Source organism: Colossoma macropomum, unplaced genomic scaffold, assembly GCF_904425465.1.
Source record: "Colossoma macropomum unplaced genomic scaffold, Colossoma_macropomum, whole genome shotgun sequence".
Classification (NCBI taxonomy): domain Eukaryota; kingdom Metazoa; phylum Chordata; class Actinopteri; order Characiformes; family Serrasalmidae; genus Colossoma; species Colossoma macropomum.
The window spans coordinates 9,894,015-9,918,867 of NW_023494809.1; the positions used below are offsets into that span (position 1 = coordinate 9,894,015).

Below are 24,853 nucleotides of genomic sequence, written 5' to 3' on the forward strand. Positions count from 1 at the left end.
TTAACACTGATTTAACATACAATAAACAATAAAAAAGATCTAATACTAACCCAGGCATGAAAGTGCAGTTTGCCATGAGTTTATAGATGTTTGACTTGTTTATAATAGCCTATGTCTTGCATAGCTGTGTTTTATGGCCTTTTTGCTGACTAGGCAGTACAGTCTGTGATACACAATAAAACATCAGAAAAAATCTTGGTAGGTCCTGGACGTGATTGCAAAGTACAAAATTGTACGTGTCAAAAGATTTGTATGCCCTGAGTTTCTCTTTTGTGTAGACATAGGTATGTCTAGGTAGGAAAGATGTTCAGCTACCCTAACTTTGGCCATTTAGTTAGATCTTTGACCCACTGACCCAACAGCGAATATGGGTCAGGAAACCTCACCCCATTGCTAAGGGTTGGCTTTTAAGTGTACGACCATATTCCTTATTAGTGTACAATTCCTATTAGTGTACAACCCATATTCCTATATTCCGACCCCTGACACCGCTATGCTGTCACGTTCTGCCACCAGTTGAGCTCCAACCACAAAACACGTTATCTTGGTTCAAAAACATAAAAATAGTCTATTCTAATGATAAATGGTGTTTTCATATTCAGAGCAAAACACACATATTGCCACACACACACACACACACACACACACACACACACACACACACACATTTTTTTAAGTGTGCTGAGCTGGTGCTTATTTATAGTATACCCACTTTCTTTCTAAGGACTACACCACTGGTAGCAGGTGCAGGACATGAAACTAGCAAAGGTTTTCATTCCTGCCGTAAAACCTGACCTTTATAAATCACCCTGCTATTTACTGGGATGTAAACAACATCGGGAGCCAGGGCCAGGACAAAAGCTCCATCTCGTCAGTAATATGCAACCGTTTCAAGGCTGAGGCAGTTTCAGCAGTTACAGCGATCTGCTCTCTGGTGCTAACGCTTAGCGCATGGTTGGCTCACCCTCATTCAGTGACTGAGCACTACGCCAAACCACTATTAGCCTGTTATGATCAAACACCGAAATATTTCTGCTCAACAGCACCACATTTCACCTGTCCAACTGACATCAGAGATCATAACTAAAAGAAATATTCCACTCAAAGTTGCTAGCGTGGCTAATTCTGAGTGTGAGCTTGTAGACCCAGGTGACAAAATGCATATGAGATCATGCTAACCGGTTCCCAGCTTTCATCCATCACCAACTATGTTAGCACCTTTAGCTGTTTTATGTTTACCCCTACTGAGTTGTGTTCATATCTCAAACCATTAACAAAATATTTCACTTGGCTACATTAGCAAACGACATATGAGACATCTCAATAAATGAGTGTTTATACTATATTTGACCAATCCACTTCAACCAGTACTGACACTTTCTAGTACATCTAAAAGAAATGCTATTTATATTGAATAAAAGCTAGTAAAGGCTATGTGCCAAAATCCTAATTGGTCATGCTAACCACTACTCATAGCCACTACTCAGTTTCATTAACAGTTAGCTACTTTGGCACATTTGTTTGAATCTGTTAGATGAGAAAAGTGAAAATCTTTCACTCAGGATGTAAGCATTTTACAATTTTGACTCTAATCCATAAACATATCTAGAACTGATGCAATGGCACTGAGGAACTGGAATCCTATTGATTCTGACTACCAAGCTTGGTTAACAGAGATACAAATCACCTGTGAAACATTTGGCACTGTTGAGTATTGTTCATACTTCAAACAACCCCAGCAGAACTGTATATGATTTGGCTACTTAACATTACAGATATCAGTATCTGTATCAATTCTTTAAGGGTTGTAATTTATTTTCAGTCAGGTCAGTGAAAGTGACTGACACTACAGTGTGCAACTGAAAGGAATACCTTATCCAAAGAAGCTAATGTGAAAGCTTATAGGCAAAATGTGCTTAAAACCATGCTAACTTCTCTCCACTTTCCGGTTTCATTTGAGGCCACCCACGTCAGCAAATTTGGCCAACTCGATTTCATGTTTGGCACTGTTGAGTGATGTTCATACTTTAAACATCCCTCTTTAATTAGCACTGAATTACTAACTGTTAGCAAAAATGTCCAAATTCAGCCCTATACGAGCTGGATTAGTTTTAGTAGAGAAGGTCCGGTAATGTAATCTGCGTGTGATTTGACTGGTCATACGGGACAAAGGATCTGTGTAATTTCTCCAAATTTCCCCAAATAGCTCAGATCGAAATATCATTGTGTGGAAGTTTACTTCAACATTTGGCACCAAAAATATGGTATGCTTGTGAAAATGAAACTTTGAAAATGCCACCCTTAGTTTTGTTATTACATGTCGATTCAAACAGAACTACTATTTCGGAGGGAGCTCCAAGTTCAGCAAGTTATAGAAGGTAATTCACAAAAAACTCTACAAAATTACTACTGAGCAGACCTGTAAAAACTATGGACATGGCAGAATCGTAGTGGATCAAAAGCATAGATCTCTTTCTCGTGGAGTTAGCTTCTCCAAATTGAGCTCATACTGAGTTACACACATCCAAGTTGTGAAAGCTCTCATTAAGTTTCAGCTCCTGAATGAGTTGGTGAAACTCTAAAAGTGTAAACATAGCTAGCATTTTGCCAGAATAATAAATGAGCTTGACCTAAATATGATGTTACATTTTTGCCAATAGTTAGGTCATATTCAAAATAAAGTTTGGTTAAATGTCTACATATTCTAAATATGTAATATGTAATATGTCATAAATATATAATTGTGATTTTAAAAAAGACGCCATGACCCCCCAGCAGTATCACGGGTTAAAAACCACCAATGTCAGATGAGAGAAAGAAACTTAATGAGATACAGACTCGTATATTAGAAGATTCTCGGAAGAGGGAAACTTTACACAGGCCGAGGCAGAAACACAATAAAGGCCAGCTGGGCTGGAGCCTCATTATCAGTTTATACAAAGCTCTGTAATGTGCTCAGTGACAAGCCATATTAATAGACTGTGGGTGAGCTTTTACAGGGCCTGGAAACAGCATCAATTTTATACTGTGGCTCGAACGCCATAACGCTGACCAGGGAAACCAAGAAAATAAAAGGCTTATTGAAATGTCACAGGCGAATTACATGGCTGTGACAGAGCAGAAACGGCTGGTGGATGGGTGGCTGGGGGGGTTGGAGGACTTGACAAAAGCAAGACAAAATTGCAATGAAATTTTTAACCAAACCAATCAACGTGCTATAATGGAGACGCAAAAGCTGGCACCTTCCGTCTGCGGTAAAGAGCATCTGGCGAGCAGCTCGTGTTCCGAAGCCGTCTATTTTTGAAATCGAATCTCTGTTGCTGCTCTGCAAGGTTGTGCAACACATCTGCGGCAGCAATATAACATCAATGTTCCAGCATCGCAGCAGCAGAACTATTATCTGCAAAATAATCATGCTGTAACCGCTATGTATGCAGCGGTCTGTTTTTAACCTTCACCTATGAGACGGCATAATGGCTTTACGTCTTGAATGGACATCAAGCATCTCTCCGACTGTTTCTTGTGCTACGGGTCAGAAAAGCCATTCCGAAGCTGTAATGCTGGAGGAAAGGAAAGAAAAAGTGTTCGGTGTGCTTTGTGTGGGATAAGATGCCGATCCGTTATGAATACAGCAGTAGGAAAGACTCGGTATGAATACACATCAGGTGCCACTGGTGCTCTGTTTGGGATGCATGATGCTGCCTGTTTAGCGAGAGAATACGATTTGTCCTCATCCTGGAAAGACTCGCTCATTGTCAAAGCCCAGAGCAGGGGAGCGTAGGGTGTATTTGACCTGTATTCACCACACGCTTCAGAAAGAGGCAGCTGATCTGAAACCAGATGTCCACAGCACAAACTGATCTTAGCCTCTGTGCAAAGACACAAGGATGACCCAGAAACGGAAGGTAAAAAACATCGCTAACGTGGCCTCAGGTGTCTCGTTAAAGTGTTGTGGAGTGTTTCATCTATGACAGTGGTTCTGAATCTTCTTGAGCTGCAACCCCCCAGAAACGTAGCTTGGGGTTTGTGCCCCCCATCACGTCCTCTGAAACACACTATAGCAATTCCATGCTCCACACTAGGAGCAACATTAGCACAATATCTACAGCACAGAAAAATGTGGCATTTCTAATGTGTACTCATTGGTGTACTCTAATTTCGTTCAGCACAAAATGGACGGCAAAAGGTTTTTACTCTTTCAACTGGAGAAAAGAAGCCAAACTTAGGTAAGGTATACAGACAGTTATCTGGCTAATTTTTGCATTTAGCTTGTTGTCCTTCTCATCTGAGTCATTTTGGTCAATTGAGTAATCCAATCTTTCCATTGTAGTGATGATTTGAAGACTACAGATAATGATTTAATACAGTTTTACAGCGGCATAAGATATTTGGCTATTTTTACAGGTACTAGATACTAAGCTATTTCTACGGCTGCAATAAAATATTTGGTTATCTTTACAGCTGCATTAAGATATCTGGCCATTTTTATGGCTGTAGAAAGATATTTGGCCATTTGTATGGCTGTAATAAAATATTTGGCCATTTTCACGCCTGTAATAAGATATTTGGCTATTTTTACAGCTATAATGACATATTTGGCAATTTTTCGGCTATAATAAGATGCTTGGCCATTTTACGGGTGTAATAACATTTCTGGCCATTTTTTCGGCTATAATAAGATGCTTGGCCATTTTATGGGGGTAATAAGATATTTGGCTATTTTTACGGCAGTAATAAGCTATCTGGCTGCCTTCTGCATTCACCAGTTAATAAAAATAGCATGCTCCCAAAAATCCACCCCAGAGCTGTTGTAATTTTTCCTCTCACCCTCAAGAAACATCATCAGAAGGGGGGTTTCCTAGTCTTTGAACTGGAAAATCTCACTCTTCGATCTAGACTCTACTGTGGCACCATCTACAACACATTCTTCATCAATCTGAAGAACTATTTCAGCATGCAAAAAACGATTTAAGCACGAAATGCTTCTATATAAAGCTCACGGTTTACGAAAGAACCCTCTGAAGAACCATCTTTTTTCAGTGTGCAAGTTAAACCTCCCATTCAGAATATATTTTTAAGATGACACAAAGCTGATTTAGCGGTTGCTTTAATACAACTATGGAAAGATCAGTCAGACTAGGTAAATATGATAACTGTGGGGTTAAACTTCAAGAAACTTGGCCTGTTTTCATCTATTATATTTTGTGACACTCACCACAAGTTAGTTTCAGAGACTTACCTCTTTAACTCTTACAGTCTAAGACAAGTGTGAGGCTGTAAGGTTAACAAAACATTAGGGATCTTTTAAAGATTTTTTTCAAGATTTTTCAAGATTTTTTTCATGTCCTTAAAATTATTTATAAGAGTTAAGTAATGAAAGAAATAAAAGATAATTATCAATTAATTTTCTAAAGAGCGACACATTCATCTCAAGAACACATTTCTTTCTTTCCTAAGGAACTTTCATGAATCTGGTCTCTGGTCTTTGGAATGGAGCCCTGGACTCAAGGTTTGAGGAAAAGGTGATATCATTGATACGGAAGATTTTTTGGTAAAGTTGTTCTCAAAATCATAGTCCTCTGTACTTTCCTCCACATCCACCTGCCACCCTCCAAAATGATACACCTTACGAAAGCACTGCTTTATGACAGAGAGAGTGCTCTTCTGCCTTCCAAACACAGCAACACAAGCCCCACTGAACCCTACTCTTAGCTCTGTTTCTGAAACGCATAGTGATCTGTAAGTTACAAGCTGTTGTTTTTGCCCTTTCCAACAGCAGAGAGGAAGTATGGTGGAATTACATAAAGGTCACTCCAGCAAAACCCATTGATTTGTTTGTTGGCTTGGCGCAATAGCGGGGGAGAGAAGCTCGTTCTGAACCCGTAGGAACGTGGCTCCGTTTGTCATGTAGCTTATGGGAATGACGCGGCGGAATCGATGAAGCCATCGGTGGAGGAAATTGTCAGAAGATTGCCACGACATGCAAGGTCGAGACAATTACGAAACAAGCACGCCCGCCGAACGGCGCTCCATGTGTAAATCCAACACATGTACCAGAGGATTTACAGGGAGTTTGTTTGATTAACGGTCATATCGGCCTCAGATGCTAAAGCAATAGCTCTGCCAGAGATCAGATTTACAGGTTTTCCCTCTTACCTCAAATATAGCCAATCAGCCAAGCTTGTTTCTTCACTTTTGCACTGGAGCTACGAGTGACGGAAGATCATAGGCACTAGCATTATCACTGTGCTCATTGTATGTCTACATCATCACACACTTGCCTCGAACCGTGTTGAGCCGTTAAAGCCCCAGTCTATATGGTTTCTAGTGTGTAAAATTTTGTTTTAATAGTAAAGATATGCCCCAGAAAAAGCATTTTACAGTGTTAAATTCCAGAAATATATATAATATAAAAATTAATACAATTGTAGATAAACGCTCTACAAATTCCAAGCTGCTGCCTGTGTGGGCATGTCAGATTGCACAATGATTGATTGTGGCATCACCTTGGCAACATAAACAACCTGGCTCCAGCGGCAGTAGTAGGCAACACCTCTAGCTGTGCTAGAGATGGGGATAGGGATAAGGAATGGGGATAGAACCAGGATAGGTGTGGTTTATTCATGCACGTTTGATATTGAGGAACAAAAGCCACCCCCCCCCATAAAAACACAGCACTGAATTCTCTCTCAGCCACTCTCTGAACGGTGAGTAAAAAGGGCAAAATGGAAGAAGCTGTCTAATGGTTCATAGTACCAGCTTGACATGACTCGCTTTTTTTGCTTTTTCTTTAGGCCCGGTACTTTTTTGGTACCATTTTCGTCAGGGTTCGTTTGAGCTGAGCCGATACCAAAAAGGTGACGTAAAAACACTACAGATTACTGACGGGTCGGAAAAAAAAAAAAATAAAAAATCACTCAATAGTCTTTTTTGAGCAACCAGAATTCAAACTCATTGTCTGAACTCTGATGTAGTTCTTCCCAAACTCTCCTTTTTCTGTTAGCAGTCTTTTGTCTTGCTGCCATCAGCCTCTTCTGAACAAAACTTGTCTCCTTCACATCAAGGCATTTTGCATCGCATTTGGCATCGCTATGATGACCAGCTACATTAAGAGGGTACTATGTCTGCAGTGGAAAACAAAGAGCTGATACCAAAAGCGAGTCGAGCTGAGTCTAGTAAAGCCATACCATGCAGTAAAAAAGCGGCTTTAGGGATCTAATTACATTCTACAGCTAGGGCTGGGCGATAAAACGATAACGATAAGTATCGCGATATAACTTTTCCTCGACAGAGCGATAAGACAGGTTCGATAAATGTTCGATATAATACACCATTCTCACACTTCCACGTTTTAGCGAAAGCCCTGGTGGTGCTTTCTACTGCAAGGAAAGTGACACTACTCTGCTGTCGCCAGGAGAGGGCGCACTTCCGAATTTTTCGACTTGATTAGAGAGGGAGGGGGCCACGAGTAAAAAAAGGGTCGCCAAACTTTAGCAACGGCTGAAACGCGGAGTTATACATTCCCTGTCTGAGTGGAGCGACCGGCGATCTGTTCTCCTGTGACCGAGTGTGAGTGACGAGGTCAGTGGTGTAACTGTACTGACCTACAGTGAACTCACCTCTTTCCATGCATCCTAACAACTTTAGTGGTGTTAAATCACGTCTACAGCGCCGTGTTACAGCGCCAAACCGTCATATTTTAGTATTAGTGCATTCTCGAGCAACGAAAGTGAAAGAAAGAAGTGGGTTCATGTTCGAAAGTAAACTGAGGAAGCTGTGAGGCATTGGAGAGCGGGAGAGCACTAACTATCTTTCCAGGCTAGCTGTTTTTAGCTGCTGGCTAACTTGAAGCAGCGCTCCGGCAAAACACGGTGGATTGATGATACGGTAGATCAAACAAGACACAAAATCACCGCTTTCAGTTTAAACATGCCTAAAAGGAGGACTCTGTGACTGGTGTGAGAGATTCACACTGCAGATAATGCTTTTACACAGCGAACGTCAGATATACTGCGGTTCACCCCTTAAACTACTGCGATAGCATAGAGAAATGCAGCCGTCTGAATACTGTGATACGCTCTGACATGGATGTGGTAGGAGTGACCGCAGTGACCTACCGAACCGAGTTGACGTTGTTGAGAAACTAAAGAGTTTAGCTCTGTTGTTGGCCACTTGGTTAGCATTTGTAACGGGATAGCCAAGTGTTCGTCACCAGACAGCTAAAAATAATGTTTTCTTTCTTAAATCATGACTATTACAAAAATTGCAGCTGTGCATTTCAAGCTGATAAAAAGAGCTCAGAAACTTTCTCCCACTGTTCCAAGACAGATTTGTGAAATGTTCCACTGTTTGCCGAGTGTTTGTCATGATCGGACCATAAGTGATAGTTTAAAACCACAGTTAACCACCCAGGAGCAAAATCAGCCTTCAAACGTGAAAGAAATCATGATTTGACATTTATCGCGTTATGTATCGATATCGAACGATATGAATTTTGTTTATCGTGATAACGTTTTTGGCCATATCGCCCAGCTCTATTTACAGCTAATATTCTTTCACCTTATAACAGCTAAATCACGGACATATCATTTCTGATATTTGAACACTCAGCACTGACGTTAGAACCATAACTTATAGCTTGTTAGCTAACTGCTGGACCGTTCTTCTGAAACTGATGTCTCATAAGCTCCCATTATGAGTGAGCATGGTCATATTTGCGAATGCTAAACAGATACTGAGTGTGCTTCATTTACGTGCCATGCTGTAAACTACAATTATGGGGAAACACTGTGAGCCATTATGTCTAACTAACATATAATTTTAATGAGGTGGATCTCAAGCTATCACTCTCATAAATGAAGTTAATCACTTATAGTAGAATCCTGCAACAAGTAGGCTAACACAAGAAGGAAGCAGCACTAGCTAGGCTACAAACTGGCGTAATAAACCTTCATAACAAGCACTGTCAACACATTTAGAAAAAAGCTTAAATAACTAACTTGGTGGGAGTTTTGTCTGGGACAGCAGAGCAGTGACATTATGTGAGGGAGAGGAATGCAATGAGCTGATGTATACATATTGCTATCTCTGATTGGTACTTTGGCAGATCTGATGTCAACTTCACCATATTTAGTCCCATCCAACTCAAATCCAACTGAAGAAAACAGCAGACAAAAGTCATTTCCAAAATATTTCAACAGAAAAGACATCATTCTTTCTCTGCCAGTTCATAGTAGCAACATCACAAAAAACTATAAATAATAGTCAGACACAAATCATAAAAATGAGTAGACAGGGGTCTATTCTAATCTCAAATAGGCATGCTTATCTGTACATCACAGAGCTCCTGAAGCCAGCATTTTGTACTTGCAAGTTTACAGATAACAGTATGTCATACAATGTCATAAACCACATAAGCCAGTCTGGTTAAGATTACTTCCCAAGTCCCAAGTGTAACATATTAAAAATGTTTCTATCTTCCTAAAACTGAGTGCTATATTAAACATCTAGCAAAGTCTGAATTGAAAAATTGACAAGTTCCTCTGACTCAAACACAGAGAGACAGTGATTGGTGTGGTCAATCTCTTGATCAGTGAGGATATTGCTTACATGACCTATGATTAGGACTAAAAGAAAATTTTTGCAAAATACATCAGCCATTTACTGGACACCGGAACATTAATCAGAGGCCATACTTTCACACTTAGGCTGGGCCTACAGGACTTTTTGCAGATTTATAAAATGGAGAGCATCACAAACTTAACGTCAGTTTGTTGCAGAACTTCTTGTCTTTTTGTCGCGAGGGCACTCACACTAGAGGACGGGGCAAAGACAGAATATAACACAACGAGTTTGGGCTACGAATAAGAACTCAAACTCCCAGATCTCCTCAGATCACATGACACAAATAAAGCTGAACTTACTGGACCTGTTTGTGCTTTTATGCACAGTGAGAGCACAAACTGGGGATTAATATGGGGCTCAGAGACGCTGATACAATGAGAGCTGGAGAAATACTTCACTACAAACTGGCAGCTGAGCTGAAACTTTAAAGAGAGTGCCTTGACCTTGATATCGGCTCTTTACCTGTGTTTTACACACAGCTCCTCTGTCTCTGGCTGTTCAGGGGGTGTGTATGCACGTCTCTTTGCCTGTTTCTCTGCTCTTCTAGCTCTCTGATTGGCTGTTGTTTGAATCAGTCACTGCGTAAATCTATGACCTTCTCACACTGCAGGACTTAAGAACGTTTTGAGTCGTAAATATAAAACATGTTTGATAATATCGGAGGGCCTCCGCTCCCTTCAGAGTTCGATCGAAGGGCTAAAGATACACTCGTTTAGCTCCCGAGTGGCACAACCGTCTAAGCGTTGGCCCCATCATCAGGAGATCGCGAGTTTGATCTCTGGTGATGCTACAGCCACCCGTAGCCGGGAGTCCGAGAGAGCACAATTGGCCTCGCTCTCTCTGGGTGGGTAGGATGGCCCCTCCTTCTCCCCCATCACCCAACATGATGCTAGTCAGCGCAGGCGTCTGTTAGCTGGCGTAACAGATCTGGCGGTTGGCGCTTTCCTCCGAGCGCGTTCAGCTGTCCAGTGACGTTGCGTGAGCGGCAGCTCGAAAAGAAGCGGCGGCTGGCTCCACAGGTCTTGGAAGAAGCCTGTGTTAGCCTTCGCCCTCCTAGCGTTGATAGCATCGTGTGATTGGGGGAGTCCTGACTAGCGGGTGGAATTGGCGACGACTAAATTGGGGAGATAACTGGGTTAAAATCCAAAATAAAAAAAAATACATTTGTATCGCATCCGCGCTGTCAGTCCCTTACGATCAAGCTCTGAACCTGGAAAATCACTTCAGATTGTTAAAATTTGTCGCAAGGGGCAAATCAAGCTTAAAATCGGGAAAAAAATTGTCCGCTTTTTAAAAAAAAAAACACTGTTCCTTCTCATCTTACTGACATCACAAGTTTTTTCAGCTGCTGATTTTAAGGCAGTCATTTGGAGGCGTTTTAGAATTCAACCATTTGAACTCAGCTTCCTCTGTCTGTTATTCTACTTACATATATGCTCATTTAGCCATGCGACAAAAAACCTTTCACAGTATGTCACTTCTACCACTTTGTATGAAATTACAATGTTAAAGCGCTTGAGATGGAATCTCAAGGAACATTATCACTAAACTGCTGCTACCACAACAGCCAAATGATGTACGCATCACACTGTGAAAAAAAGAACAGGAGAAAAACTCTGAGTGCTTTTTAATGGAATGGAAGTCTGCGATAAAAGAAAGAAAGGTTGTGCTTTGAAGCTCACCATATTGACGGCGGCTCTGATCCTTCCACCTCTAAGTAGTCAAATTTGTTCTCCATCTGGAAGTCGGTGAAGACCAGTGAGATGGTGTCTCCAGGATCAGCCACGATGGTCCACGTACACTCTCCAGTGTTCTTGTAGTCATTCTGGAAATCCAGGCTGGAGATCACGCCGCTGGAACCACGGAAGGTGCCTCCACAAGTGTCCTCCGCTGTGGAGCCAAACACAAATAAATGTTATTCAAACAGGTAGAAGACACTGTAATTCTAGGTAGGAACTGAAATTTCAACCCTTTAAGATATAAAAGTCTGTTTTTTATCAGCGGTTTGTTACCTTTTAAGACACAATACTGTATTTTTGGAGAATTATAACCCTATAGGTTTTAAAACCTTGTGGACATGAAACTGTAATTTTAGGCAGTTTTTAACTCTTTATGATATTATTTTGGGTATTTTTAACTTTTTAATTATTTAAAACTATAAGATACAAACTTCTATAACTGTGGGTTGCTTTTAACCCTTTAAGATATAAAGCTCCTAAATTGTACATCATTTTTCAGATGTAAAACTTTTTGAGTAAAAATTTTGGAGATTTTTTAACCATTTAAGTTTTTAAACTTTTGGATATAAAACTAAAGTTTCAGACCAATTTTAACTCTTTAAAATAATAAAAAAAACTGAACTGTGGGTGATTTTTAATTGCTAAGTTTTTAAACCTTTAAGATATAAAACTCTGTAGTTGTGAATAATTTCAATGTTTTAAGATTAAAAATTCTGTAACAGTGGGTAATTTAATTTTTTTTTAACTGTTTAAGACTTAAAACTCCAATTGTGGGCAATTTTAAATGTTTCAACCCTTTAGGATATACAACTCTGTAAATGTAAGTAATTTTTATTCTGAAGTTTTTAACCTTTAAGATATAAAATTTAGTTATTGTGGGTCGTTTTAAATGTAAGATACAAAGCTCTGTAATTGTAAGTAATTTAATGCTTTAAGATATAAAACTGTAAATGTAAGCCATTGTTTTAAGACTTAAGACATAAAATTGTCTCATTTTTAAGTTTTTAAGTCATTTAGGATATAAGACTCTGTAATTGTGGTTAGTTTTTATTCCTCTACATGTTTAACCCCTTAAGACATTAAACTCTAATTTTGTGTTGTATAACCATTTAAGTTAACAGTAATTTTTAGTCATTTTTAGCTCTTTAAATTTTAAACCTTAAAATGTTAATTCTTATTTTGGGAGTGTTTAGCTATTTATGTTTTTATCCCTTTAAGATAGAAAAGTTTTAATTTAATTTTGGGTATTTTTAACCAGTTAAGCTTTTAACCCTTTAACGTACCAGCACACTTTCCTTAACTGTAAATAACTTTGACAGTTAGAGATATTAACCTGCTTCAATAATTCAACAATGTTCTACTTTCATTTAAAATCCTGATTTTAGTCTACACTATAATAGAGCATAACGCAACTGTAATATGTATTGCAATACAAGTAAATTTTGGACACCAAACATGTCTTGAACACATCTGGGGAATATGGGAAACTGTATAAATTTAATATGTTGCTGAACCATTCCTTTATTTAATTAAAGACAGAAAAGATTCCACCCCAAACAGCTTATGACAGGTTGCCATATATTGATAAATCTCCTCATATTCTCATGTAATAAGTATGTCCTTTTTAAACAGTTCCCCATTCCAGTCCTCCACTGAATGTATACTTTTGCAGATCCAGCATAATAGTTTTTCTTTTTGCTGATTATGACAATATTCTGATTAACACAGCATTATTCTTATGTGCCATGTTGTCCATATCTGCTCAATCAGGTTTTTCACAAGAACCATCTGAAAGGCTCTGTAAGGCAAACAAAAATGGTTCTTCTTTTTTAAGCACACTGTACGTGAACTGAAGACTGAAACCTTGTGTTTGAAAATCTCAAAGAAAACAGTGTGTGAACTTCTGAAGTGTATTACTGCTTACTCTGTAAACATGGGAATGGCTTTATTGTCCTCTCTGCAGAAAGCCACTCGAGGTAGTGGCTGAATAATAAGTCTCAACAAAGAACAATCTGTTTCAGCCGAGCGTCCTGCAACTAATTGTTGGTTATGTTCTTCAGAAAAGACAATGTTTTCATACATGTTGTACAAGTTTTATCAAGCCTTTATTTTGTCTCAGAAAAGAAATTACAAGCTTAATTATACAATTACATTGTAGCCCGAAAACAGATACAATAGCAGTTAATTAGCGTTATTAGCTATGTGTGAAGCTTAGGGTAGATTTCTATGTGCTATTTATTGATTTTTAATAGGCTGCTTTTAATAGGATGCAAAAGTTTTGCATAATTACAGATAAACTCGCCTCATGCATATTTGTACAACTCAAAAGCTCAGAGCAATGACATTGCGCCTTACATTTGGGGGTCAAATAGCAGGTAACAGTGATTTAACTGAACATATGAATTGCCAGTACTTATCTTTAACCTTTCATTAATCTAGATGCTAAATGCAGATGTTAGACATCTTCATACAAACAAACTTGTCGCCTTTCGGCCAAATTTGCCATGTTAAGTGCTGAATATACCGTTCACGTAAATTGTGTAGATTGATCTGTTTTTTAATTTTAAGGGGGGGGGGGCTACTGCCAGCAGAGAATCACAGTCATTATCCTGTCAACCCACCCAAACAACACCCAAAGATTTTTATTGGCTGATCAAATAATATTACCAAAACATAAGAAGAGAACCATGAAGTAAGCTATGAGGAAGGAAAGAAGGAAAGAAGGAAAGAAGGAAGGATGGATGGATGGATGGATGGATGGATGGATGGATGGATGGATGGATGGATGGATGGATGGATGGATGGATGGATGGATGGATGGATAGATAGATAGATAGATAGATAGATAGATAGATAGATAGATAGATAGAAACTTTATTGATCCCAAAGGAAATTTAGCAGCCAGTAGCAGTCACACAACACAAGACAGTTATAATAATAAGGGTGATACAATATAAAAAGAAGAATATACACAAAAAACTATCTACAGGCATATATACAACTAGCATTACACAAAAATATGAAAAGATTTATCCTGAGATAAAAAAAGGCAGTGCAACAATGAACGTACAAGGAGGCGCATATAATGACTGAGTAAATATGTACATATATTGGTACTGAAATAAAGTGTCTATGTGTCCAGATGTGCAGGATGTGTGATAAAGTACATTAGTACATCACAAAAGTTATTTTTGAAGTTTACAAACTACAGCTGTTTAGTTCTGCATATACTTGCACTACAAAGGTTAGCTGTAGCTAACCTGAACAGCATATAGAGCCACTGTTAGAGACTCTTTTCTGGGTTACTGTCTGCTTCAGGCTGTTGTGTAATGTGAACACACCTTTTATCCCGTGAAGATTGTACAGTAAAATGAAATTAGCACAGTATGGATGTTTGCTGGCTTGCCACTTAGTTAAACGTGTGTTACTTCGTCCTGCTTTAGCTCACTTTTCTGAGACAGAAATCGCTTTCAGTAATGCTGATTTGACATTAACAAGCCCATCTTAGCTAGTTAAATCTTGGAAATTTATGAGTTGAGCACACCATTTCTTGACAGTATACAGGTATGTACCAGTCTTCTCCACAGTATTTGATCTTTTTTTTGCTAGGCCATGTAAGAAAACAAGTTTTCCAACTGGACCAGTGAAATAAATTACCCCAAAAGTTGCATCATTGGCTGCTACAACTCATGCCAAGACCTTAGGTGTTTGTATTAGACACACTGTGGCTTGTTAAAAAACAGACACGTGACAGAAAACATGCTGAAGTTAAACAGCAGGACAGTTCGTTAAACCGCGTTCACGTCCACAAAACAGCAGTTTGTTCAGGATACTCAGGGTTCAGGACACTTTCATATACTCCCACTCATTCACTCAGAGCCTCTGGTCTACCTGCTCGCACCCTGTTACGCTTTTTTACACCAAGGTTTGCCATCTCTCCTGGGGGAGGGTCTACAGGTGAGAACCTAACTTTGTTCTGTGGGGAAACATTTGTTGTTGAAATGCCAGGCTTCATAAACGTGGGAAATGTGTCAGTTGAATGGCTTTTCTCTTTTTTATTTTAATCCCCAGATCCGTATTCCTTGGCCACACCATCAATTTTTCTTCTTCTACTATTAATGTCACAACTCGTTGTTTATTAATAGTCATACAGATATAATGTGATGTGGTACCACAACCACCCCACTCCCCACTCTACCCATAGTCACTCCCCCCTGCCACTGCAGCCCCTCTCTGCCTACCTGTCCCACCCTTTTAAGTGAAAGGAGAGACAGAGATAGCTGAGAGACAAGGCAGAAAAAGAAGGGATAAAGAAAGAAGAAAAACATTTCAACAACAGACAAACTAGACAAGACAGAACAGACAAACAAAAACATTTAACAAAACAATAAACAGGGTAATAACACCCCCTTCCCTTTTCTCACACTATAATTATGCTATGGATAGTTACCAATTTTCAAATATTACTGAAAATGTATTTCAGCTCTGAAGTCTACCAAAGTGTTTTAGGCTAAAATTGAAGAGTGAAGAAAAAAAGAAGAAAGCCCCTTATTAGCTCAGCTCCCATCTCAACTTCCACACAAAGCCAGGTGCTCCTGCTCTTAATTCTATAAAAATGAGAACATCTAGTCCTAGCTTCTGTGCACTCGCCCTACACGTCTGTGAATGCTGTGTTTTCTACTGTGGGCTATTCCCAAGGCTACAGATTGACTCCTGCATCCACTTCTCTGCCCTTAAAGGCCTATTTTAAGCTTGCAGACGGATCATGCTAACAGAAAATAATGAATAAACGGCGGCCACGCTGGGGACCAGACCTCCCTCGTCTAGTGGCTTGTAATGCACAGCTAATGCACGCATTTGTTATTCAGAAAAGTATATAATATTGATGTATTAAGTGCTGCAGAACACTGAGAACTTTTTGCTCATTCCTAGTGCTGACAAGCTAGTACAGACCTCTGGCTATGCGAGAGGAAAGGCTTCTCCTTCAACTGTAAGCCCTTCAACGGGTAAGAATATATCACGCTATCAAAGATTAACACAGCCTTTTATGATTTAATTTGGATTCTCATTATCAGATATATGAAATACCTGGAGGATGAAGTGTCCCTTTGCGTTTCTTGTCCCTTAAACTCTTATCAGATGGAATGAACAGCGCTTATCTTCTCTGCCGCTGAAGGTAAGACACTAGGAACTAATCCTTCTGTCCAAGTTAATTCTCAGAAACTGTAAATCCTCGCTATAAACTTCACTGAGTCTACTGGAGTGGCATAGATTACCATTCAAAGAAGGCCTCAATGTAAGCCTGCACAGACATGGATAATAGTTACCTCAGATAATAGATCTGCATTGAAAACAGCCTAAATTATTCACTTTTCAGACGGGCTGGATCATAAACCAAAATCATATTAATATAAATAGCCAGTGCAAATGCATGATCGGAGAGAAGGACATAAATTCTACTGAACTGTTCATTTCTTTCAGAAACTCAACGTGTTCAATTATGCAAAAACGATCCGGTTCGAATGCAGTGTCAGCTAAATAAAGTCATAACAAGCGGCAGGCAGGATTTAAATCCATTCAATAACCTGCAATATTGCAGAACCTGATGCAGTTTTGATTGTGGGGGATAAAAAGCCAGTATAACTCGCAATCTACCGCTGTCCTATGTTGTAATTTCACAGCATGGGGTAAACAGTGTTTAGGGAAATCAATGACTGTAATAGAAGATATTTCGCTGAAGGGGGAACTTATCAAACCTAATACTTCCATAAAGGAACAAGTCAGTAAGTAGGGGAGACATACAGTTATTGACCAGAGACCATACTTAGACAGTGTTAAGGCTGCATACATACATGGAATACAGTCGGAATGCTGTTTCAGCTTCTACAGAGAAACCAGAGACCTGAAAAGGAACTGTGATTTTAGTTTGCTTAAAGTTTTTTGTTTGAAGAACCCACATCATGGAAAACGGAATTTTCCTCAATATTTGGAATAAAAGGGTTTGATATAGTGTGCAAATATTAAAGTTGGAAAACATTTACTTCTCAGTATATACACAGTCCACAGCTGCAAAAAAAATGTTCCATTTTGAATTAATTGGTTTTGTGATGTCACAAAACCAATGTCATCACATATATCCTAAGGCATATATCCAGTCACATACAGCCACCCGGTTTTGAAGTCAGTTTTTGTGATGTCACAAAACAAATGTAATCAAATACAGACTCTCATTCAGCCTACACCACCCAGTTGTGAATTCACTGCTTTTATACATACATACATACATACATCATCTAAACCGCTTACCCTTCTGGGTCACGGTGGGGTGCTGGAGCCTATTCCAGCTGTCATTGGGCGGAAGGCAGGATACACCCTGGACAGGTCGCCAGTCCATCGCAGGGCAGACAGACATACACATTCACACATACACACACACACCTAGGGGCAATTTAGCACGTCCAATCGGCCTGACTGCATGTTTTTGGACTGTGGGAGGAAACCGGAGTACCCGGAGGAAACCCACGCAGACACGCCACACTCCAACTCCACACAGAAATGACCCCGGTCGGGAATTGAACCCAGGCCATTCTTGCTACAAACACCGTGCCGCCCACTGCCCTATGACATCACAAAATCAATGTAATCTTTGTTTACATGCATAATTTGTTCCCCCTTTTACTCAGTTCTTCAAATGGTCAGGACCCCCAAAAGAACCACCACAGAGCAGGTATTATTTGGGTGGTGAATCATTCTCAGCACTGCAGTGACACTGACGTGGTGCAGAGTATGTGAGCGATGTGGAGGGGATTGGAATGATGTGATTTTGCTCTAGCAGCTCTAGTGCATAGCAGCTTTTCCGAAAGTTGGTGCATCAGTGCTTTGTCTCACTCCAAAATCGCTTCGGTATCACTCCATCTCGCACTGGCTACCTCTGCATGATGTGAGGGATGCAGTCGTTACTGCTACAGCTCACACATGATGGCCATTCATAGGTGCGTCTGTGCTGCGGAGCTGTTTTGCAGACATACATACTTGAAATTTTCACTGATCGCAACGAAGATCTACAGACATTACAAATGGTGTTTGGTGTTGTCCATTTTGCTGCGTGAATGATAACGAAGATGGTGTTAAAAGCATGTGTGTTTGTTTATCCTCAGCAGAATTCTAGCTTGTGATTGGGCTGTCATTTCAAGCCTATAACTTCCCGAAAAATGCCTGTGTAGCGCAGAATACTTCACTGTTTTTTTGTTTAATAACGGCCAAAAATGATATGATTAATGAAATAAAGTTTGTAGTGTCTTGTACACACATTCAAGACATAAAATACATATCATAAGAATAAATCATATGGTGCGTACATGGAGTGGGGTTTCTCTGACGTATGAGCGAGAAGCCAGAGAGGAGCAGGAAATGGAAAATCCAGAGCTGAGCTGGAGCAGAGTGATTACAGAACACTTTGAGTGAGGAGTGGAAATGTCTGCCTCACCACTCCACTCACATGCTCTGACGTAGGGACAATTATTTGCGAGGTGGATCATCCTCAGCACTGCAGTGACACTGACGTGGCGGCGTGTCAGCCTCCTCCTCTTATTGTTCTCCCATTCAGCCTACAGCAGTTTAAACCACCCAGTCGTAAATTCACTGTTTTTGTGATGTCACAAAGCTGATGTAATCACATATATCCTTCTATTCAGCCTACAGCAGTTTAAACCACCCAGTCGTGAATTCACTGTTTTTGTGATGTCACAAAGACGATGTAATCACATATATCCTTCTATTCAGCCTACAGCAGTTTAAACCACCCAGTCGTGAATTCACTGTTTTTGTGATGTCACAAAGACGATGTAATCACATATATCCTTCTATTCAGCCTACAGCAGTTTAAACCACCCAGTTGTGAATTGACTGTTTTTGTGATGTCACAAAGACGATGTAATCACATATATCCTTCTATTCAGCCTACAGCAGTTTAAACCACCCAGTTGTGAATTGACTGTTTTTGTGATGTCACAAAGCTAATGTAATCACATATATACACTCCTATTCAGCCTACAGCAGTTTAGACCTGCACTTTCACAGTGAAGCTGTAAGCATGGGCTGTTTTTTGAATCAGCTAGCCAATCAGAATAGAGCTCATCTACATGTTTCAGTCTTAAAGGCCCAGTAACGGAAACAGCCTGTTTCATTTTAAGGAATGAACAGAGGCTGGATGATCAGAAAAAAAATAAATTTTGGCTGTTTTTGGGACACAAAGCAACACCGTTGTTAAAAGTGGACTTCAAGGGATAAAAGAAAAATATACAAGAAAAATATGGAACATGGGCCCTTAAGATACGTTGTGAATAGAGTTAATATATCAGTGGATCACTGTGTTTTTGCCTTTTGCAGCAAAAAATGAAAGAAATAATTTCTGCTTTAGTGTTTTTGATTGCCTTTGAATTGCATTTTTGTCTTTTATATTGAACATTTATGTTTAAAATTAACGGTATAACTGTAAGGCTGAGTTCGTACTGAATCAGAGAATATAGCTCACTTGACAACAGTGTAATACATCAAGTTACAGTCAAAAATATTAAGGCTTATGACTTACAGGCTAAAACAACTTGTTTACTGGCTATCAGCGTGCTGTAGGAAGCTGTTTCAATTTGTACAGCAAATGCCAAAGACTTGTAAGGGAACATTTGATCATTTGACATTAGCTAAGGCATTTCGTTTAAGTTGTGTGTATACAAACTTGTTTCCTCATTCGAATGTGAAATGACCACATGACCTCGACACGATTCTTCTCGGTTGAAAAAAGGAAAGAAAAAAAAATAACACTTGAACCTTCACATGCGTTATGTAAAGGCGGCTTTTGAAGTTTCCCTCATAATAAGCAGCGCATTTCAATGTTATTTTTCCCCAGTAAACAAGCCGTGCTGAAAACACGAGGGTTTTTGGCTCAGGCGCTACCAAAGACAGCCCGTGGGTCCTGCATTAACAAATCCTAAAATGAGCCTTTGAAATGATAATGCTCTTGCCATTCTACATTACGTTTTCATGCTGGATTTTTCAATATTCATGTTGGGCTCCACGTTACTGGGAGACAAACAGCTCCTAAGCGATAATGTGTTTGATCTCGTCGGTTTTTAGGCTCAGATGCGAGGCGAGCGAGGAGGTGAGCGGAGATAACTTCGCCTTTGCATCATGTCAGAGCAAAACGCATCCTGACGTACGGTGCCACACGTGAGGGGCCCCCTGCTCAGATCAGCCAAAGCTGCCTTAATCTTTGATGGGGGAAGTTCTCACTCAAAATTTTATTCGAGGTGAAGGGGAGGGAAGACATGGCTGCTGAAGAACACGTGTCCGAGAAGCAGACATTACATTTAGGATGAGTTTAGGTTCAGAGAGACGTCAGATAAAATTACCAGTTAGTGCAGGAAAATGAAAAAAATCATATGGATCATTCTAGCAAACTGAAGTTGAAAGCACATTTCGGTCTTGGACTTTAGATTAAAACCCTTTTGCTTTGAGTGGCCCTGCTCCTCAATTATGTTGATTTTATTAAAATAAAGATACAATGCCATTTCCAAAAAAGTCTGGATGCTGTGCCCAACGTAAATAAAAACAGAATGCAAACAATGTGCAAATCATTTAAACCATATATTTAATTGAAAATAGTACAAAGACAATATATCAAATATTGAAACAGAAAATTCATTGTTTTATGAAAACAAGAACCAGGGCTTTCGCGCTATGTTGCACACGTCCCGTCTCAAAGATATTTTACTGACACAGCGACCCCCCCCTCTCTACAATGAGACAGAAACCGAAGCATCACAGCCCTCTGAATCGGAATCGAATCAAAACGTAAGATGCCTAGAGATTCCCACCCCCAATAAAAATAGTGGTAAACAGTGGTAATCATGCTCCTGTCACAGCTATTTTAAAACGTGTTGCTGGCATGTGTGCAAAATAGCGCAAAAGCCCTGGTTCTCAACGACTGAGAACTGATGTGCAGACTGCAGGTCACATAGCAACGCAGTCTCGCCTAGCTAGTAGCGAATGCAAAGGCAAAGAGAGAGATTTAAGACGTACATTTGGAGACTAATGGACTTATTTGCATTTATAAGCACTGAAGTTGGTTTCCTGGTACGTTAAATCTGCAACGAGAGACTGTCAAATGCTAAAAAAATGCGAAGATGAAGTCAGCTTCTCTTTCAAATTTTCCCGTTCTACCTTAAATGGTGCCGCATTTACAATGGCCGCCTCAGTCAGAATTTAAGGTGGAACGGGAAAATTTGAACACGAAGCTGGAGAATGAAAAGCTGACTTCAGCCTCATAAAACTGTCGAATGCTGAGAGAAATTTTACAAGAAACTGTTCAACTTTTGAGGAAAAGTTTTCTGGTGGAGATGGGAGGAAAATGGCGATAGCTAAATCTCAAAACAGAGCAAAATAGGTCTATGTTTTCGTATATATTTTTTAGCCTACATTAAATGTTGTGGCTCCCAAGGTGGTTTGATTTTTGTTGAAAGGACAAATAGGCTCTTCTTAACATTTGGGTTGTCGACTCCTGACCTAACCTAGCTTTAAATGCTGAGGGTGCTGGTCGGATTTCTCGTTCATCCAGTTGTGTTATGTGCACATCACAGACTGTCCAGGCACTGCACTTCCGCACTTCCAAGATCCGCCTTTTGCGTTTCGTCAACATTACGTTATGAATGAAAATTTAGAAAATTGATTTTTGACATTTGTGAATGGATTCAGAATCATTCACATCCGCATCGCGAGGCATCTAAAAAATAGATTTCCCCCCACCCCTAATATTTATCACCTCTTCTTTTAACAACACTTACGTAACGAAACGTAAGCATTTGGGAACTGAGGAGGTCAACTGCTGTAGTCTTGAAAGTGGAATGTTTTCCCATTCTTGTTTGATAAAGGATTTCACATGCTCAACAGTTTGGAGTCTCCTGTGTCATATTTTTCATTTCATAATGCGCCAAATGTTTTCAGTGGTGACAGGTCTGGACTGCATGCATGTCAGTTTAGCACCCAGACTCTTTTAATATGGAGCAATGCTGTTGTAATACATGCAGAATGTGGTTTGGCACTGTCTTGGTAAATTTAACAATGCCTTCCCTGAAAAAGACGTTGTCTGGATGGCAGCATATGTTGCTCCAAAACCTGTATATATTATTCAGCATCAATGGTGCCTTCACAGATGTGCAAGTGATCCATGTCATGTGCACCAGTGCATCCCAAATTCAAGCTACAAAATGGCTGCTACTACTGTATTAGCTATGCAACGCACTCTTGTCCATTTTCAAATGGCCAGTAGCCTTGTAGTTCCAGCAAAATTAAGGAGCAAACTTTGGACATCAAACATGTCTTGGCTGATTGACTGCATTTGTGTAAATGTAATTTTTTGCAAATAGTTGTTTTTTAAGTGTAGTGGCATTGCTTTGCTGCTTTTGTCAGTCAATAACAACTGACTGACAACGTTACTTAGATGTTACTGTATGTGCACTGAATATAAATACATGTTGTTAACTGTGGGTGCTGTGTATGGGTGCTGAATGTGAATAAACGTTGCTTAAATGTTGCAATATGTCTTGAATATAAAGACACATGTTTCTGTAAGTGAGCTGAATGTGAATACACGTCGCTTAGGTGCTGCGCTGAATATAAAGACAGTATATATGTTGCTAGACATGTGCTGAATATAAATGCATGTTCAGATGTTGCTAAGCTTATGTTTTCTGCATATTAAAGTTTGCCTTACTTCTGAGTTCACTGTGGTTTTACTGCCTTTTAAAAAACAAATGCATTAAAAAAGCTTAGATTAGTTAGATTACATAAGAATACACACATATACATATGTGTTAATACACACACACACACACACACACACACACACACACACACATATATCCCATTCTTCGATTTAAAAATGAACAGATATTGGTAGTGATTTCAAGTATTTACATCATGTGTGCATGCAACATTTTATCAGCTTTAGATAGTGGCCTATGCACAATGTATTTCAAATGATAAAGAAGCTGCTCAGTTTCTCTCTTCAACTGCCCTACTCAAACTGAAAACTACCTGAAAGATGTTCAAAGGACTCCTTAACTCCAACTTAGCACAAAAATTGTTTAGCGCAGCTTCATCACTCCTGATCATCCCAAGATGTTTAATGAGCTTTATCACACCAACTCAAAAGATTTTCAAAAGAGTTTCTTCACTCTTAATAATACCAAAGGGGTTCAGTGGAACTTCAGTACTCCAACTCATCCCAAAGGTGTTCAGCAGAGCTTAATTACTCCAACTCCTCTCAAAGGTATTGAATGGAACTTCATCACTCCAACTCCTCCCAAATATGTCTATAGTCAAGGTTTATAAATACAACCTATCCCAAAGGAGTTTAACAAAGCTTTATCACTCCAACTTATTTCAGAGATGTTCAGCTAAGCTCAATCGCTCTAATTTTACAAAAGTGTTCAGTGGAGCTTCATTACTCCAATTCATCCCAAAGGTGTTCAGTGGAGCTTAATTACTCCAACTCATCCCAAAGGTGCTCAGTGGAGCTTCAACACTCCAGCTCATCCCAAAGGTGTTCAGTGGAGCTTCAATACTCCAACTCATCCCAAAGGAGTTCAATGGAGCTTCATCACTCCAGCTACTCTCAATGATATTGAATTGAACTTCACTACTCCAACTCATCCCAAAGGAGTTCAATGGAGCTTCACTACTCCAACTCACTCCAGAAGTATTCAGTTAAGCTTAATCACTCTAATTTCACAAGGGTGTTCAATGGAGCTTCATCACTCCAACTCATCCCAAAGATGTTCAATTGAATCACATCAATCCAACTCATCACAAAGGCGTCCAACTGAGATATATCACTCTATCTAATCACAAAGGTGTTCAAAAAAAGCTTTATCACTCCAATTTGTTACTCCAACTAACTCCAGAAGTGTTCACCTAAGCTCTATCACTCTAATTTCACAAGGATGTTCAACAGAGCTTCATCACTGCACCTCATCCCACAGGTGTTCAATTGAGGTACATCACTCCAACTCATCACAAAGGCATCCAAGTGAACTACATAACTCACACTAATCACAAAGATGTTCAATGGAGCTTCATCACTTCAGAGAGAACTTAACATTGCAGTAAATTATGTTTGGCACTACATATCATAAGACTCCTCTAGACCTTATTTTTATAATCTTATTCTTATAATCTGCTTTTCTATGGAGATGGCTGCATGTGTGCAAATGAACACCTGTGTCAGCAATGGAGGCCTTAAAGTAGCTGAGGTTCCTAATTGGAAGGAGTGTCTGGATACATTTGGGCATATAGTATCTCCTGCATGAGGGTGGTTGGGTCTGGTTTGAGTGGGTGGATGGAAGGGGGGTGCTGGATGGATGGAAAGGAGGGGGGAGGTGATTTGAGGTTGCTGGAGACTCTTGGATGTGTTCCGACATCAAGAGAATGGGCAG

At 39.7% G+C, this 24,853-nt stretch overlaps 1 protein-coding gene across 1 annotated transcript in view; it reads right to left on the reverse strand.

Annotated features, from left to right (window-relative positions):
- The window catches only part of csmd3a (CUB and Sushi multiple domains 3a), a 457,456-nt gene that overhangs the window by 320,069 nt on the left and 112,534 nt on the right, over nucleotides 1-24,853 (reverse strand). Inside the window, exon 5 of the mRNA XM_036558514.1 lies at nucleotides 11,307-11,514. Coding sequence (XP_036414407.1) covers nucleotides 11,307-11,514 — 208 coding nt within the window. The remainder of the gene's footprint in view (nucleotides 1-11,306; nucleotides 11,515-24,853) is intronic.